The sequence below is a fragment of the Calonectris borealis genome, chromosome 13 (genome assembly GCF_964195595.1).
Source record: "Calonectris borealis chromosome 13, bCalBor7.hap1.2, whole genome shotgun sequence".
Taxonomy (NCBI): Eukaryota; Metazoa; Chordata; class Aves; order Procellariiformes; family Procellariidae; genus Calonectris; species Calonectris borealis.
Window position 1 is genome coordinate 18,378,724 of NC_134324.1, and position 18,330 is coordinate 18,397,053.

Consider the following 18,330-nt stretch of genomic DNA (forward strand, 5'->3'; position numbering starts at 1 on the left):
TATCTGCAGGACTTTTGAATTGAGGCCAGTAAGTTACTTCCTTTTTTGTTATTAGAAGAAAAAAAAAAAAAAGCAAAAATAAGTAAGACTGGCCAAGCATTTAATTTTCAATTTCGTAGATATTCAGTTATAAAACCTGGACTGCATCCAATGCCAAGTTCCTCTAAGTTATGCAAAAAACAGGAGGGAACAGAGCTGCATTCTAATCAGTATATTACTATGCATCATGCTCATTGGTTTTAACAACAGCCTTTGCTTCATTTTTAGAAGTCAATTAAAATAGCAGTTCAATTGATAAAAAAGAAGTCTTGCTAGATTAAGATTGATGTTAAAATGCCTGATTGTACATAGATTTATTATTAATATAAAATGCGTACATGCCTACAGACTGTTTTATATACTTTCAGGAAGCGCCAGGGCAGGCAGTTCTGCACTTAAAGGAAACCTGTGATTAATTCCTGTTTCCCACATTGATTTAGATACCGAGATAAAGTTAGAAGCCTGTTCTAGCATTTCAGTTAACTTACTCACTTCTGCTCTATTTCTAGAGCAGGGAATTCGCACCATGCAAAAATCCCACTTTTTAAAACACAACATTACAGAACTATTCAGAACGTGCTAACAGTGGCCTCTTTCCAAAACTGGAAATAACACTAATAGAGTGACATGGTTGCTAATTGCGATTAAGAATTAAAAATGTTAGGAGCAGGCAGAGAAGGCAAAGCTTTCTTCTTCTCAACTAGGTCATCCTTTACCTGCCTTCTAATTTATACCTCTTGGCACTCAAAGCTGTTCGTTTAAATGAGGGTATCAGGACTGATCTCTAAGTAACATCTTTAAACTTCATTTCTATGCTTTTTTCCTTTCCTCAGAAAACTCTTCCATTGTGCTGTTTTTTTTCTTTAACTGAGGGCTCCTGCAAGTCTGTTCATTTCCATTGCGAACTGGTCCAATCCCCAGAGCTTTGCTTTACATATATTTTCAAAGTTCAGCATAGTTCTTTCTGCCCTACATTGCAAGCTTTCTAACTCACTTCCTATTATGCCAGTCATGGCATATTAAGTGTTTAAAAACTTTCTTTTTAAAATAACACACCAGAAGTTTTCAGAAGGTCTCACCAGAACCTCATCCAGCATAAGGGCTTCTAACGATGCTGCATTTTTTTTTCCCAGCAGTACTCAAGGACCTGTCAACAGTAAGCCCTAAATCCCTTTCATTATTTGGGGTTACTGCTTCAAACACACTGTATGATGGCATTTTTGCTCCTGCTGTCCTGCATATTTCCTTTAATCACCAAGGAAAGATAGCTGTCTCTGGGTAAATTCTGCCGCTCCTTTGCCCTCCTCGCCAGCTGCACTGTTCCAGCTCCTTCCACCTCCACTGACTCCCCACTCCATCAGCATCCCATGCAAACTTCTCAGTGCTAAGCTGAACTCCAGGACCCATTTAGCTCACCTATCCTCCAAAGTCCTCCTCACTGGCAGTAACAGCCTCGATAGTCCATTTGTCCCTTTCTCCTGTGTCTATTTACCTGGTGTATCCTATGCGGAGAGTATTTCTCCCCCTTTCCACTACCAAATCCTCATTTAATGTGCTATCCCACCAGGTTCCCTCCAGCCTTGCCCTGACAGCCCTCAGCCAGGTGGTCCTAGAGCACAGTACAGTCAAGGGAGGGGAAAACATGGTAATACAGGCAGCTGACTTGTCCTTCTGAGTAGACAGGGACAATCCATAAGCCCCCTTGATCTTGGGTAGGTATAAAAAGACACAGTTTACAGAAATAACAACCCAATGGTCAACTGCTGTGATGCTAGTGGATACTTTTGGAAGGACAGAGAATATAAGAGTGCAGCACATCAAAATTGTTCTTACACTTCACCTTCCCCTTCCATCCTCTCACTGGATGAAGGTGAAGGAGGAGTACACGAGTGGTTCTATGCACCAACAGACTGATCCAGAGGCAGGTCAATCAGCCGAGCTCTGGACACCTTCAGTGTTGCAGTATTTCAATGAACATTTTATGCCTCCAGCCAGAATCCATTTAATCCTGACCAATTTGTGAATTTCCTCCCTTTTTTGGCAGGCAATATTAAGGATCATGCAGAAGCAAGTGAAAATGAGTTAAAAGAACCTGCAATCAATTTCAACAATAGAAAATATAAACGGCATAATAGGAAAACTGTGCAGGATGAAGTACTTACATTAAATATAACTGTCATGAACAACTTGGCCCTGGCAATGTAAGCAGAGTAGATGACTGACTACATCCTTTCCGTTTAAGATTTTACTACATAAGATCCTTAAAGAAAAATGTGCCGTGCAGGTATTTAAGCACAAAATCACACAAAAATCAACTGATTAGGTAACGTGAGCCACGGAGGTCATAGTTTGGATCCTGCCATCTTAACACACGTTTGTCACTGCAATAAGTTCAGCTGCCTCCCCAGACAGGGCTATGAGGACTCGCACTATGCTAGAGAGGAGGCAGTCAGAAGACAGGCAAGAAAAACTAAATGACGCTTTTCCCCGCTTGCAAGATCCTAATAAAGTAACTGTGACCGTCAAATCTGCAAGAAGTCCTTTCAAACAGGTGTTTCACATGCAGCGGCCAGTCCGGCCGGTCATCCAAGTCTTGTGTTTTTGATTGATCAGAGCAGTTGAAAACCAAACAGAAGATAGACTTTTAAAAAAGATATAGTATCTCATAACCAAAAGACAATCCAGAGATTTTAATAACCGTCTCTGTATTTTCAGAGCTAACAGATGTACCTTCAGAGATAACACCTACCCAGAAAGATTGTAATTAATAATGCAGTATTTTTAAGGCCAAAATTCCCAGTCGTACTACTGGTACAGGCATTTTAAGGAGCATTGATGTGAAAAACAGAACTGATTTCGTAAAAAAAAATGGTTCTGCAAGGTAGCAGTCTCTTTGAGCCTTAGTGTTAGCTAATTAAATGCTGACTGTTGACCATCTGTCATTGTAATCTGTGAGTTCTCCTCACAGATAAAATTAAACCATGGATGCAATGTTAAAGTAATTATTTATTAGAGCCATAGTGTAACCCAGCCAGAGGGAGTGAGGGGGTTTGAGAGCGTGTGGTAGAGGGCAGAATACCCAGCCTGTCTGGATACACAGGGAGGCTCTACATCCCTCTGGCCTGCAGGAAAGGCCCTGGCCGGGCCACCCAAGTGCCCTGTGAGACCCTCTGCCCCAGGCGGAGGCTGGCACTTGTTATTTCCCCCAGAAGAAAGAGGGTCAATAGATCTGAGAGAAGCAAAATGTGGCTCCAACTCTGCTGCTGTGCCAGAGTAACTACGCATCGTCCTTTGCTCACAGCTTCTTCCAAAGCCATAATTAAGTTCTTGGTTGAAAAAGAAGAGGAAGAAAAAAAGTAATTATGTCTTGTCAAGTCTCACAACCAAAATCAAACAGAGATCAAACATCCCTGCGACTGTTGGAGGAGTTTGGTTTTGAAATTCATGGCTGGGGCCCACCGTTGATACAAAATTTCCATTGCTTCTTCTTACAAAGTAGAACATTTCAACATGATTTTAGTTCAATAGCTTTCAAAGGGAACTTTACACAAGAGGAAGCCTTACCCTTAGCCTTCTCTCAAACGTGGAGATATTGCCTTTGGTCTGCTCCCTCCTTTGCCTCCATTCAATGAGATTTGAGTTATGCTCTCCAGGAAGGGAGATATTGCACTTCCCTAAAGTGGGGCTGACAACCCCTGCTAGAATATGAGGCTCCGTGTTAAGCGTGATTTCCATTCCACTGGCAAAGGTGACTCTCAGAGACCCATCTGGGCTGACCCGGTAGATATTCTGCGTGTTATCTGTCAAAAAACAACAACCAAAATTAGGGAACAGAGGAAAGTTCAGATCTCTGGATTTACGAAGCAAAAGTTAGGTGCGATAGGGCTTTGTTTGTCCCTAGGGTACAGGCAGCTGCACAGACACCAACTGTGATTTTTGCAACTGCAACCTCCAGGCCTTCCCATGTCCAAAGAGCTTTTTATTACATTTGGCCTGATGGTTTCCATTGTGAAGGTTTCCTGCAGCAGGAATAAAGAGTTTTTGCTTTCAGCTTAAAAGTATGTAAACCCATGGGCTGGGTTTTGACCACCGATATTCTGATGATTTTAGCACGTTGGGATCTGTTAACAGGATAGCGTACTGCTTGAACGACTGCAGTCAGTATCTGAAGTCAAGCATGAAAGCTGTTTGCAAAATGTCTAGGATGATGGCCAGTCTCCCATTCTGTCCCTCTTCCCTGTGTCACCGTACTAAAGCCTCCTCCTCTTCCCCATTAGCAGCAGGACCCTGGGGTAGCGGCACGGTGACGGTCAGCCACGAGCCTGCAGCCTGGTGCCAGAGACCCACTGGGAAGCGGTTGTTGGCAGAAAAATGAATGGGTCAGCAACGGTGGCACAGCGAGCAGCTCCAGAGGCTCAGGACTGTGCCGCAGAGGGCTGTTGGGGGCAGCTGGGATGACCTAGCACAGCCTCCTCCCCCTCCCCAAAACTGCCAGAAGCAGGCGGAGGGTCCAGAGCAGGCCTCCACTGAAAGGATGCAAAGGCATACAGCCACTGCACGCTCCCCTTCTCTTGCCTGGGCGCTGCAACTCCTCCGCTGCGGGCAGAGCCGCGCCACATCACCCTGCATTTGGTCCCGCGAGGGATACGCATGCGGGAGGTCACTGTGGCTCAGCTGCCAGGGGGCAACTCCATCATGAGCCCGAATGTTTAGGGCGAAGAGACAACGTGGAAGAGTCACCCTTAAATGCAACTGAATTCATACCAGCTAGGGACTATGAAAAGCATCCTTTTTTTCAAGCTGGTCCACACAGAAGTAACGGGTCCAGCTCTTGAGATGTGAGCATGTGGAAAGCAGTTGGGTATGTCAGAAAGTGAAGATAAGAGGCATTACATTAAAAGGGAGTTTGTGACTCAGCTGTAAGGATACCATGTCTGACTGGTTGTTCACAGGGTGCTTCGTGATAGTTTCACAGAGACGTGGAAACATGCAAATTATATGAATTCATAAATACGATAGGTATAATAATAACTGTCCGTTTCTGGCACCGCCCATAGTGGGCTAGCACTTTCCTGAAACAGAATTTTGTAACATACCAACTTTGAGGAGTTTCAGATTTAAAGACAGACATACAATCAGGCAGTCAGTAGATGAAGCAGAAAGCAGATGGGGTCACGTGGACAAAGCCTAACAGGTGACACAACAATATAATTATTTCCACTTATTCAGTGCTGTCTCTGCAATGCAATAGTGAAGAGGAATGAGTGAGTATCTTGTGAGGTGAGTTCTTCTTATTTTTTTCTTATAGATCAAAAGCTGAGAGGAAGAAAAGTCCTGTGATTTGCTCAGAGTTACAAAGCTTTTCTATAGCAGACCTGGAAGGAAATCAGAGAGCTATTTCCCAGCACCTGCTCTCTCAAAGCCTGAACAATCCACTGACAACAAAAAAAATCAACAAGGAGAAAAAAACCCAGATCGATTAAACTGCATAAAACCAGAACTTTGGTGATGAATCTGCAAAATCTGGAGGAGGACACTGGGGCACTTCCATTAGGCAGAGAATAAATTCTTCTTCTCCAGATATGATATTGCCAGGGAAATACTGTGGTATCTACAGGGATTGAGTCAAAATCCCACCCCCAAGGCAGTCACCAGCAGAGGTGGGTCATGCTTTTCTCCTTCTTACAAGCACTGTCACCGGGACACAGAAAGAATTCACAGCATTGGCCAAACAAGGCATTTCAGTGCTAAAACGTCAGTGGAGCATGTCATTCTTCTGGGCAGTATTCCTCAGAATAACAAAGCGCAGTGTATTACAGGTCAGTCTAAGTCTCCAGATACTGAAGTAGAAAGTAGCACATTTACGTGCTATGGGGTCATCTCTCTCCATGCCTGGAGACATCAGAGATTTCAATAACTAGAATCTACTCATGGGACTCTTCTAAGAGGAAAAGAATTCCCTTGTGGTTTGTTTCTAATTGGTACCCCAGGAGAATTATAAGTAGTATCTAGCTATTTGTACTGAAGCAAGGAAGAAAAAAATCTAATATCTTTTTTGGCAAACAGTTAAGAATGCAATAATGTCTAGGGTTTGAAAGGTAATGATTAGGGAAGAAAAAACAGAAATGCTTTAATTACCTTGTTTTAAAGTATATATTGTAGAGGTAGCTGAGAAGTTTGTGGCTGTGATCACATTCTCTCTGTTTGAAGTATCAAGTTCCACTCGCGTCAGTTTTTCAACATCGCTGTGGAAACTGCTGACTTCCCCAGTTGGGAAGGTCGCGTTGGTCAGATGGCCATCGGAGTCATACCTGCAAGACATGATGTTAAAGAGCCATGAAAATACATCACTATTGTCTTGTAGATACTCCTAAAAGAAAAAAAAAAGGGAAAAAAGTAAGAAGCATTGTCAGCACTGTGCAAGAAGTAAAAAGGTAAGAATTGGTCCATTTATTCACTCAAAATGCATTCATTCCCTAATCCAAATTCCTGCTTGGACTCTTTTTCAGTGGTGCTGGATACAATGCAACTGGGAATAGTATGAGATGCTACCTCCATCATTCAGCTTCTGCCAGAGGTTTCAGCGCTGCGCACAGAGGGTCGGGGTTTAACCCGCTGGGATGTGATATGGGAGGGCGGCCGCTGGAGGTCACTCGGCATTCAGGCAACCAACTCGCCCCCAAAAGGGCGTTTTCTTACCCGTAAGTTTAAATAAAACCAATTCTTAAATTCTGCAACACTCAAAAACTGCCTTTTGTTACTGATGTGTGAAGTACATAATATGAATGGTGAATTTAAAAAGGAGATCTAAAGCGTAACAATAGCGATAAAATTAGATTGGAATCTGCAGCGATTAAGTTGCCTACATGGTTTTTACTCTTGTGTTACGTTTCCCATGGGCCTACTCGAATCAGCAGGAACTCCTCATCACAAGTAACAACACCAGAATCTAGAGCACCACATTTCAGTTCACCTAAATTTCATCAGTGCTAAAGAAATTCTTTTCATTTAAGGTACTTTATGTGAATCGGGCCATGTTATGAAAAAGTCAATAATTAATTCAAAAGCTCTGGAGCAGTGTTTCTAACAGGTCTTTTCAGTTCTACAGATCTATTTGTTCTTTCTGATGGTTCACACGGAAAACAATGCACAACATTGCTTGGGGTTTGATATTGTTTCATATTAATGCCTTTCCTCTTAAAAACCTTATTGATGCTAACACATTTTTATTCATCCAAGACACCTCACTGATACTGCAGAGTGTATTTGCATGAGTAAAACCAACTCATGTTCATAAAATAGAAGCCTAGTTGTGCAGGTAGGAAAGCATAATTAAGTTTTCATGTTTTATTAACTGTCTCCCCTCATTCACAAAACATATCCTCAGCTGGTGTATCAACCGGCAAAGCTCTGCTGCCTCCAATGGAGCTCTTCCAATTCACATCAGCAGACGATCTGGCTATGTCCTTCACTTTAATGTGCTGGCATCATTTCCTTGGGATCTTTATTTCCCCCTAATTAGCCAGACAAAATCTTTCTGTCACAAGAACTGTTGGTGAAAAAAATCAGTAATTTTTCTCTTCCCCCCAATATGAGAAAGAAAAATAGAGCAGCTGTTCATTTCAAATGAAACACTGGAGAATGAAGCAGTGACCATCTTGTGTTTTTTGACAAATAAATTAATCAAATGTTAAACACAATATAATTTCTCTCTCTTTCACCTCCTACTGCCCTGACATACATCATACGACTTATTTACATTCCACTCTTACACCGGTTCTGTGCAAGTTGACTGGGTGCCACACCCAGCGATTAAAATTGGCTCAGATCACTACTTTTCATCATTAGAAAACTCCATGAACATTGGGCAGTTATATTTCATTTACTGCTTGATCAAACAGATAGGACAGCTTGCTAGGTTATTTGGATTTTCTACCGTACCATAGAAAAATCCCCAAATCATGCATTTTTATGGCATAAATGCAGCCAGTTTATTGGAATGTACTTGTGCGCAAGACTCGGGATCCATCTTCGCTAAGGGTCCAGTTTTGCTGCCGATAGTGCTGCTGATGAGATACAAAACGCCCTGTGTAGCTGGAAATGGAATAAACTGTTACCGGATGGCTGGCCAGCTACGGTACTGAATTATAGTGAGACTAGAGCACACGCCAACGGACTCTCACTCATGTAGATGGTCCCACTGACTTCAAGGAGAACGTGCAGAATAGTGTCTCAGTAACGATTCCACAGCATGACCATCTAAAGGGGTTTTTTTATTCCAGATTGCTCCAAGAAACCCAACCCTCCGAGGGCAGGTTCTGCCACCTTTCACACGATGAATAGTAGCACACTGGGACTCAATTCTGGCGGAGCAGTGTCCTACACATACTAATAGGGGCAGAATCATGACATATTTCTTAATGTTAATTTGGGCCCAGTTATGCCACTGTTAATCATGTCAGTGACCATTTAATCATGCAAATAATTGCATTGATTTCAGTACTCACATGAGGAAGTGCTCACCAATACTTGAAACACACATTGGGGATATAGCTTCACAATCCATTTGCATTTCTATGTGTAGCACAGTTAAGAGTTATACAATTTCAAAGGGAAAGCGGTCTAATTAATTTTTTCAGAGTGAGTTGTTTCTTGCAGGTGTTTTCTTGTCCTTGATTTAATAGAGGCCCAGTGCTCCCCCTCCCCTTTTACAGCTTTAATGATACAATATTAAAAAAATCTAGATGACTGAAAATTGTACATTAGCTATAATTTTATGCAAGAGCTCTTTCAGTACTTCCATTCCATCAGGTTAGAGTAGATGGATGACAAGTACTTTTGTAGGTGGTTTTCTACCTCTTAATAATTTCCCTCTGTGAGTGAATCTGACATACAGGTAGATGTTCTGAACAGTTCATTATCTTTGCTCATATTCCCAAGTATGTGTGATACGTGTTGTTAAACAAACTCATCCCTATTTCAGCTTGACAGTGCCATGGGTTGAACTTTTGGATGTGAAATCTAGCTTAAGCAGAGAAGATGATTCCAAGCAATTTGAAAGTTGCTCATATGATAATTCTCTTAGCTCCAATACTATGTTCATATAGGAGTCGGAAGCAATTCACATATAAGTAGCCCCTTCAGAACAAATCTAATTTTCAAACTGGAATCGGGTGTCAGTTCAGAATGTGACCTGTCTGGAAAATAATGTCTGGTTAAAGGATAACTAAGGACTATCATGCCGCATGACCTATTTATGGCAGAAGGTGAGCAGCACCTCCTGAAAGCACATCTACTCAGCACAGCGCTGATTATAGTCAACTGCCCCTCTGACTGCAGCAGACTGGGTGATGTTCTGCGTATCAGCCATTCAGAAATCTGTAATATATTATGAAGATGACTTAAAATATTGGACTGAACATAAATATTAATGACATGACTTCCCTATTTAATTCTGCTGTTGTTTTTGTAATGCTAACAACTGTAATTCTGTTGATTTCTCCTGACTGATCTAGTCTGGCAGAAGTGCACAGTCGTGCAAAGCCTGGACAACTCGAAGCATCAGTGAGGACAGTGTTACCTAGCCTGCAGTTAAAGCTATGAAAGTATGAAAAACTGTTTAATTCAGCAAAATTTCTTTGCGTTAATCATATACATCATATCAATCCTTTCAAGGCACAGGTATCTCTTTGTGCAGAAATCTGTATTACGTACAACAGGAGGCACTTGCAAGCAGGTGAAGTCCTTTAAAAGATCTTACAATGCTTGAGTCATACTTTAACAAACAACCTGCCAAAAGACAACGGGAACAAGCAACAATTGTGTGAAACGGTTTACACTCGATGTCAATGGGACAGAGGAAGAAGACCAAGATTGAGAAGCACATGACTAAAAATAATCTGCTCTAACATGCTCTAACAATCAAGGCCCTGCAACAATGCATGGTGTTCAGCATTTTAAGAAGTAATAGGCATGACTTGGAGCTACTGTAAAAGCTTTTTGAAAGTGTCATTGGTTCATGGTCTGGATTGACGCCATCCTTAAGTTGGGATTTAAATGGATCACTCTCAGTGTTGAAATTATTACAAAGAAGCATATATTTTAAGTCAGTTCTGGTTATAAAAGGTAACAGAGCAGTGTTTAAACAGCACCAGGACAACAGTGAGCTTGTTGCAAGATAAATTTGTATTAACAGATGCCTGATAATGAGAACTGAACCAGGACGGCCCTGTATGGTTTTGCTTTCCCACGTATTGTCAAAAATGGCCCTCTCTAATGGTTTATAATTATGTCCACCCTATCAATTTAGTCTTTGGCAGAATAATAGAGGGCAGGATGGAAAAACATCCCTTTGAATAAAAAATCCCACGCACTAGGCAGCAGTTTTCTCTGCTTTTATCCTACTTCCATTTTAAGAAAACGTAATTCTAAAAACCTGTAACGATGGTGACTCAACTACCTCTCCAGGTGACTTATGCAGTAACTGAATTCTCCTCAATGTGTTTTCTGTTCATATCTCACCTGGATGGCTTTTCATTTTAGTTTTTGACCATGAACTCCTGTGCTCCACGGAAAGCAGGCATTATTATCCTCCTTGAAGACTCTGAACTAATACTGCAATGTTAACATATGATTTCCATGCATCACTTGTCACATCCTCAAACATGGATTATGACAATTAATTATAAATAATGAGAAATCCTGATACATCGCACCTCTTTATAAATCAAAAATGAACTTTCTCTTGCGTTGTTCTCTCTCTGGGACCAGATTGGGATGTTCTGACTGCATCTTTAACTGTCTTGTCTTGCTCTTCAGAAGTCCCGTCAAAGGTCTCCTGAAAGTCTTGCTTACGAGGCCATTCCTACTCCCCTTACATATAGCCTTTTGCTGTTACATATCCTTTTGTTATTATATATCCTCCTCCCCTGCTGACAGAGACAAGTCCACTCTCATCTTTGAATATTCCTTCCACTGAAATTCTCAATTTCCTTTGCAACACTCCCTTCTCCAATGCATATGCTAATCTTCCCCTTTTTGCCTTCCTCAGGAATTTTACAAATTCCTGATTCATATCACAACTTGCCTCTACTTCTTTAGTTACAAAAAATTCCACAATCATATTTTCATTTAGAGAAACAGATTCACAATAATAAAGTGCAAATGAAGTATAATCTCAGGCAGTTTCTGCTACGCTTCATGGGCACTACGTACATAGCTTTTACATATGAGAGGCCTTGGCACTTAAGAAATGGTAGGGTTTAATTGTAGTGCAACAGCACTACTTGTCCTTTCTCATGCAGTGTTAGTAGCGGAGTGGCTTTTTAAATTACTAGAACCGACTAAAAAAATTTCAATGTTCATTTAAAGTAGGGTTCCTTACATCAGGCATTTAATGTCATGGACTTACTCATACACAGTTGTCCATCCATTTTCATCGCTTTTGGTTGCCAAAAGCCCCGTGTTTCCAGGATATGTCATCAGAGCCAGGTTGTAGCCTTGGGCATAAACTCTTTTCAGAACCCCATTGCTGCTTATTGTCAGCCAGTACACCTGGCCCCCCGGCACCACGACCCACAGGGGCAGCCCACTCGTGTCTCTGCGAATGTGAACCGAATTCCCATTGCTGCTGGTGATGGTGCCAATATCCCCTTCCCCGCTGTAGGTGAAATTGTAAATGTAGTCCCTCGTGATGAGGTTCAGCGTGTGCAGGTGGGTGCCGTTGATGGTAAACTGATACAGTTCCTGGTCCGCTGGCGACGCAATCTCATACATATTCGTGTCACTGAGGTGAGCCTTGTTTCGGCTGACTGCACGGATGCGAACATTGCCAAGGTCTGCTATGTACAGTGTGTCATCAGGAGAGACTGCTAGAGAAGAAGGTGCTTTCAGCTTTGCATCTTTGGCATATCCACCATCACCTGGAGGAGAAATGGTAATTTTAGTAATCTGTAATGTCCATATTTAAGCTGATCCCCATAGCCTGACACACTGCTTCTCCTCAGTATCATTTACAGGTCAATAAAACAGTATCTTCTTCCAACTAATTAAATCCGTATCATCTAAGGTTGGTGCAATTCTAAATCAGTCTCAGTGAAGACAAGCAAGAATATAAATTATCTAATTTACACCATTTTTGCTAAGGCCAAAACCCTGCTGCTCAGGAAAGCATTGATGGCAAAATTGTGAAAGAAAAAAACCGACACCTGAAGTTTCATTCCCTACTATTTGTTTGTTGGCATGCAGTTGAAGTAGATTCGTGTAATAAATAAAACAAAGAGAAAATAAACCCCAGTAATTCAGCTAAAATGACACTGAAGAAAAGATTAGTTTATACTTATTAAAAACTCAACACTAGAGGAGAACAAAACAAGAATAACAGTCAAAAAGGGCCTTGAGAAACCAGATCCTTCCAGTATCACTTGATAATTTACTTGGTTTGTGTATTTCAAGGTTTGAGGAGAATATTTGCATTATCACGGGCTGTATATGCATATCAAAATAACTTTACATGAGCAGGATTTTCTGTAACTAGCAAGAAAGCATATTAAACCTCACTCTTGGAGAAAAATACATTACCATTTGTATTGCTCCCCTTCTCCTGACTGAGAAATGAAATTCGGCGGAGATCTCGAGCATACCCTGTGCTTCCTTGGAGATGGACAAATTAGCTGGTCTTCTGACCCTGCCTTTCACCAACCCAGCACTGGCACAGTCATTAGATTTGCCACAGTTTTTAATTTTTCAGCACTGAGGGCAGTTTCCCTCAATAGGAACCCTGAACAGGATTCTTTTCAGCACTGGTCTACCACAGCGGTAACTGAAGCGGGCAGCACTTGGCAATGCACGTGAAGCTTTGATTATCATTACAATGCTGGGTCAGCAACCCACCTTCTCTGGAAGACCATTTACATTTTTTTCTCTCCATTCTTGACATACTTAATGTTTTCTTGTCAGTAATTAACCTTTTACTTGAAATGAGAGGCTTAAGAATTATGATGACATTATGGAGCTGAACACAGTGGTTCTTACAGATGACAAGATGACAACATACTGCACACCTCTGTATATGGGAATGCTGTCCTTTGTCCCATTATGAAATACGTTTTTATGAAAAAAAAAGCCACAATTTGTTTTGGTGCATGCAGGGGAGAGGAGCTGTGTTGCTGAGAATGTCCAGTGGTGCAGTGCGGGCCTGGCACTGGCTGTTCCAGTTTAAAACACACAAAGAAGAAATTCTGAACATTATGTGTTTGCATCATTTTGCTGGTCGTGCAGTGTGACACAAGTCATGAGAAGGCATAAGCTAGTGTTTTTCACTGGATGTGAAACACCTTGGTACTCTGCTTGGTGAGAAGGGCTGCCTGATCCCATAGCACTTAGGTGCAATCTCAGTGGGGCCGGTACCACCTTCAACACGGGCAAACATAGCTGACACAGAAAGGCAGACTGGGAGCTAATTTTGAACAGCGTGTAATCTCTGTTCCAAAAGAGGAAAAGCTAAGACCACCCTGAGGTTCCTCCAGTGCCAACTGGAAGACTCGCATCTCTACATCCAACGGATTAAATACACAAAGAGCTGCTGATAAGGTTTTCGGCTTTCCAAGGAAACGGAATCATTGCCCGTCTCTCCTTCCCCTTGTCACTTCGCTAATCTGCAGCTGTGCCAGGGGATCTCAACAGATGAGAGACAGGAAATAACTAGCATCGCCTTACCTGAAAAACAGTCACAATTAGGATCAATCTTGCAGTCACAATCTGACGGGGCTCCAGCGATTATAGAGATCTCACCGTTGGTTGTGACCTGTTGTATACGGTTGATCTTTCTTTCATCTGTCTCTGCAATGTAGAGTATCCCGCTGTGAGATACAGCGATGGCCCTGGCTGACTCCAGGGTTGAATGGATGGCCACCTTGCTGACGATGAAGTGGTCGATGCCTGGCACCTGGCAGTGGATGGGGCGCCCTGCGATAATTCGCACGCGCCTATTCTCAGAGATCTGCAGGACAATGTTGTTGTCCAGGACATACAGTGAATTGTCTAGAGGGTTCACTGTGAGGTCTGTTGGCCACTCTAACCGCACCTGGAAAAAAAAATTAAGGGGAAGGCAGGGGAAAAAAAAGAAAAAAGAATGATTAAGACAGTAAGGCAGTTTCACTCAACCATCTCTGATCACCATGTCGTCAAGGCACTCAGTGGATTCGCCCAGAACCGCTTCTCTAGGATGTACCTTTAATTGGGTTTGGCAGAAGAAGCCAACGAGCATACGCTTTACTGAGGTCCAGGTCCAGTGTGGAACAAAACTTGATTTGAAAAGTAATTTAGCACCCTCTGAGAGGTATTTGCACAAGTCCATTAAGGTGGGAACTTTATTATACCTATGCAGTCATGCAAATAAAAACACACACTTTATGTCATGCAACATCAGCCAGAAAATTTTCCAGGTCTGAATGTTATTGTTTCAAGGTTGCAGTCAACACTGGCAGAGTGGAAAACAGCTAGAGGTTGTCAATGTCCTAACACTTTAATTGACTGTCAGTATCAAAGGAAAACAGCATACTAGAAGAGTATGACACATTTCCACAATTTATTTACAAACCAAGAAATTTTAATGAGACTTATATGCCATAAGAAATATAAGCTCGTTAATTCTTTGTAACATAATAATACACCAATATATCACACTTCACATGATACAATAGCCAAGTCGTAATTACTTATAATGATTTTGCTTTATGAATTCAGTATTTCAGTCATAGATTAAGTAAATTCTTCATATTTAAGGTTAGCTTTTTGCCTTTTTCCACGCAGGCGAGAGTCCCAACCAAGCAAAGTTTCCAAACCACGCTGGAGGAAACGCTAGAAGAATGACCTCACTCATCTGGTGCCTGTTGCATCAGGATCTGGAGGAATTAAACATGCTCCCAAATAAAGGTGGGGTAGCCTGTCAACCTGAAATACAACCAGTATGTAGCCTGTGATTGTAGCATGTACTGGCCAGAGCTTCAAATTCCGCCTGTTGAGAAAGCTCAGTAGGCAGTGCAGGATCGCTGAATTGGGAAACAGCAACAGAGCAGACTGGTCCCTCTCGCCAGCTAATGGCCAGTGGAGGATTTGGACTGCAGCTTGTCTATGGAAAGGTCAGAGAACAACTGAGCCACTGAGATTGCAAGACAGCCTATTTTTGTCTTGTCTCAGGATGCTTTGCTTGTTATCCTTCGTGAAGAGATGGCTGCTTTTATCTGAGTGGAATTTTTCTGGACTAAATATTTCAATCACCAGAAGAGAATAAATACCAGGCTAAAATGTAACGGTTTTATATGCTTTATATGTCACAGAAGCTTCTATTATTTCGTTTACTGATTTTGTTGCTGGTTTTGCTCATTTTTCCGCTGTGCTAATTAAAAGATCTATGAATTTAGAGACTGCAGATGCTAATACAATGCTCAGCAGTGAGGAATAACATATGGTGGAATGTGTGGCCATCGCAAGCCACCTGCTCGCCTGGGGTCAGCTCAGGAACCAGGCTGGAGGCCAAGTCTCTCCCTTTCTCAAGCATCAGTATTTCCTGAATAATCTCATTTCCAGAAGTACATTGCTGGTTTGATAATTGATGTTTTAATAAAGTGAGGGCATTGCGGCTACCGTGTCTCGCCCTGCGTGGTTACGTGGTGCACCACACGATTATGAAGGCACACGGAGTAATCGAATTCCTCCTTGTGCCCAGTCCGTTTTACTAGACAGCATAATAACTGGCATTAAGACTAATGCTGTTGGGTTCAAGATCTCTTCTGAACCAGCTGGTAGAGTCCTTCCAAATGATGATAAATGTGGTGAAACAGTTGGAAACAGATTCCTCCCATAAAGGTGCTGATTTCTGTGTGTGTGTGAGACTGCCCAGATTCCACCCACTGTGCTAGGGCTGGTTTACACACTGCTGTTAGCTCATGCTTCAACTGAGAGTTCACTGGGGCACCAAATAAAACTCTTTAGTTAGCGTAAAAATCTCTACAAGGTTATCTTCAGGAAACTTGGAAAAAAACATATTTGCAGTGTACCTTTAATGCAGAACATTTGATTGCTCTATCAAAGTAAATGGATTACTTTTAATGGGAAACAGACACCTTCAACGTTAACGGCCTCCTTCACAGATTGCTCTGCTGTAAAAATAATCTTTGATTAACTGTAACTAGATTATTAGTGATGAAAACTTTGGGCTGAAACTATCTATTTTTGCCATAATGACTCTGCATAGTACCTGCTGTGACTTAATCGCTGGGTTTCCTTCGTGGACCAGCCACACTGCCTTTGCCCAGTGAGTAATTTGAATTCCTCCCACTGTGCGGGCATGCCTGGTGTCTTGCAGATAAACAGGGACTGGTCTGGGCCAAAACAACTTTTTCTCTGGTTGATTTGAGGCTGATTTGGTTTATTGAGATAGAATAAACTTTTATGCAACCGTCCATTTCACTTGCAGCAATGTGCCTAAAGCTTAGTCTTAACAGCTGTTAACTGCAAGCATATTTGCTTTCATACTGATCACATCTGTAAATCTAGCTGCATTATGGCAAAAGTAAGCAAAATTTTAGTTGGAAACACCTAAACAATTTTCGTTACTACACCAGAACCATTGCCTAGCTCTCTGCTCTGCAAAGCTCACAGAAGGTATGGCTACAGCTTCTCCTTCCTGGGTTTAAAGCGGTCATGGATGTATTAATGGTTTAATCCCAGGTGAAATATTAAAGCTAGCATGTACCTGTCTGGAGATTGCAGCACAAAAACCAGCTGCTGCTCACTGCAAGCTTATGCTAGTGCAACTGGGGGGGGAAAAAAGGTGAAATAGGCCAATTGAAATTAAACATACATACAAACACAAACCCCTGAGCACTCCTAATCTGAAGAAGAATTTCACAGATTTAGAAAAAATTGGCATCATTCTTGTCAGAATGAGACTTCAAGGCTTCTTAAACTGGTGTAAGCTGGGGCTGCTGCAGTCCCACCCCGTCCCTTCCCCCAGTGCAGCCCCCAGCAGCAAGGCCAGTGTTTATGTGCTCCTACAGAGAGCAGGTTCAGGACAGTTTGCTGGCTAAAAACTAATCACCTAAATCAGCTTAAGCTGAAGTGTAACTGCACCCTCAGGTTCACTGTTACCTTGAAAGTCACTGGTTGTTTCTTTTCTTTTAAAGCAAGCTGCCCTCTGGCAGGTTTCTGTGACCAAACCATCAGTTGTGCTTCATTCAGAGCCAATAAACATATTACAGAGAAGCACTTCAGTTCTTATCAGGTATGACTGTGCCTATTAAAAAGTTTTTCCAGACAAAACCTCAGTTAGGATTAGAATATGAAATCAGTTAATACACTTTTTAATTTGAAGCAGTACTTCATAAGCTCCTGTAAAAAGTCCTCTCCCATTTAATGTATATTTTTCTTATAACTCAAACTGGGGCCAATTGCAAGTGTTTTTTCTTATATTTGATGGGTTCTTTTTTTGAGCAGTGTATAGAAATGGCATTGCCGATTATCCCATTATAAACAAACAGACAAGGTTTGTTCAGTAGCAGCCAGTACCTCACATTCTTCACAGATTGAAATTTTCAGGTAACAATTCTGGTTTGGTTCACTGAGTATATGCAATGAAAATCACTGCCGAAACAAGTGAACCCTTGAGCAATGAGACCTTTTGCATATAAGTATTAACATGTCAACTCTTCTGGGAATTCAGCATTTAACTGTCAAGATAAAGGCTCCAGCTATATCTAATAATCAATCTCTGGTTTGAGAAGTGCGAAATTAACACCTACTGGTCTGGCTTTCTAATACATTTTTTCATGTCAACTGTTCTGGAAAACACAAAGTGCACTAAGGTGGCTTCAGTTTAAATGAATTTTCACTGGGAGATCTACATTTAGGTAGTTAAATAGCTCTCAGACCCAAATGGTATTTTTTTTCTTTGTTGCTTTCTTGCAAAATATGCATGTGCTTGTATAACTCTCTATCTGCCTACCTACCTGGTTTTGAAATATTTAAATATTTTTCCCACAGCAAAGCTTTACAACTAACTAAATAACATTTTTTGCAAAGTAGCACTGATAGGAGAGCCTGCGCTCTTATACTTCTTAAACATACACGCCTGCAGAAGTACACACTAACATTTAAGTGTTAGTTTGTGAAGAATACTGTTTCACTTTTGGTTTTGACCATGTGGCTAAAAGTTTCTGCACATTTTGCATGATATGTTATGGCTGTGGCATTTTGGTACTATTTTAAACAAATCAGATCAAACAAATTCTA

The 18,330-nt window shown here is 41.6% G+C and overlaps 1 protein-coding gene across 1 annotated transcript in view; it reads right to left on the bottom strand.

Annotated features, from left to right (window-relative positions):
* Window positions 1-18,330, bottom strand: part of TENM1 (teneurin transmembrane protein 1) — a 349,960-nt gene that overhangs the window by 16,460 nt on the left and 315,170 nt on the right. Inside the window, exons 25-28 of the mRNA XM_075162386.1 lie at window positions 13,756-14,122; window positions 11,450-11,960; window positions 6,178-6,350; window positions 3,604-3,839 (exon numbers count right to left, since the gene is read on the bottom strand). Of these exons, the coding sequence (XP_075018487.1) occupies window positions 3,604-3,839; window positions 6,178-6,350; window positions 11,450-11,960; window positions 13,756-14,122 (1,287 nt within the window). The remainder of the gene's footprint in view (window positions 1-3,603; window positions 3,840-6,177; window positions 6,351-11,449; window positions 11,961-13,755; window positions 14,123-18,330) is intronic.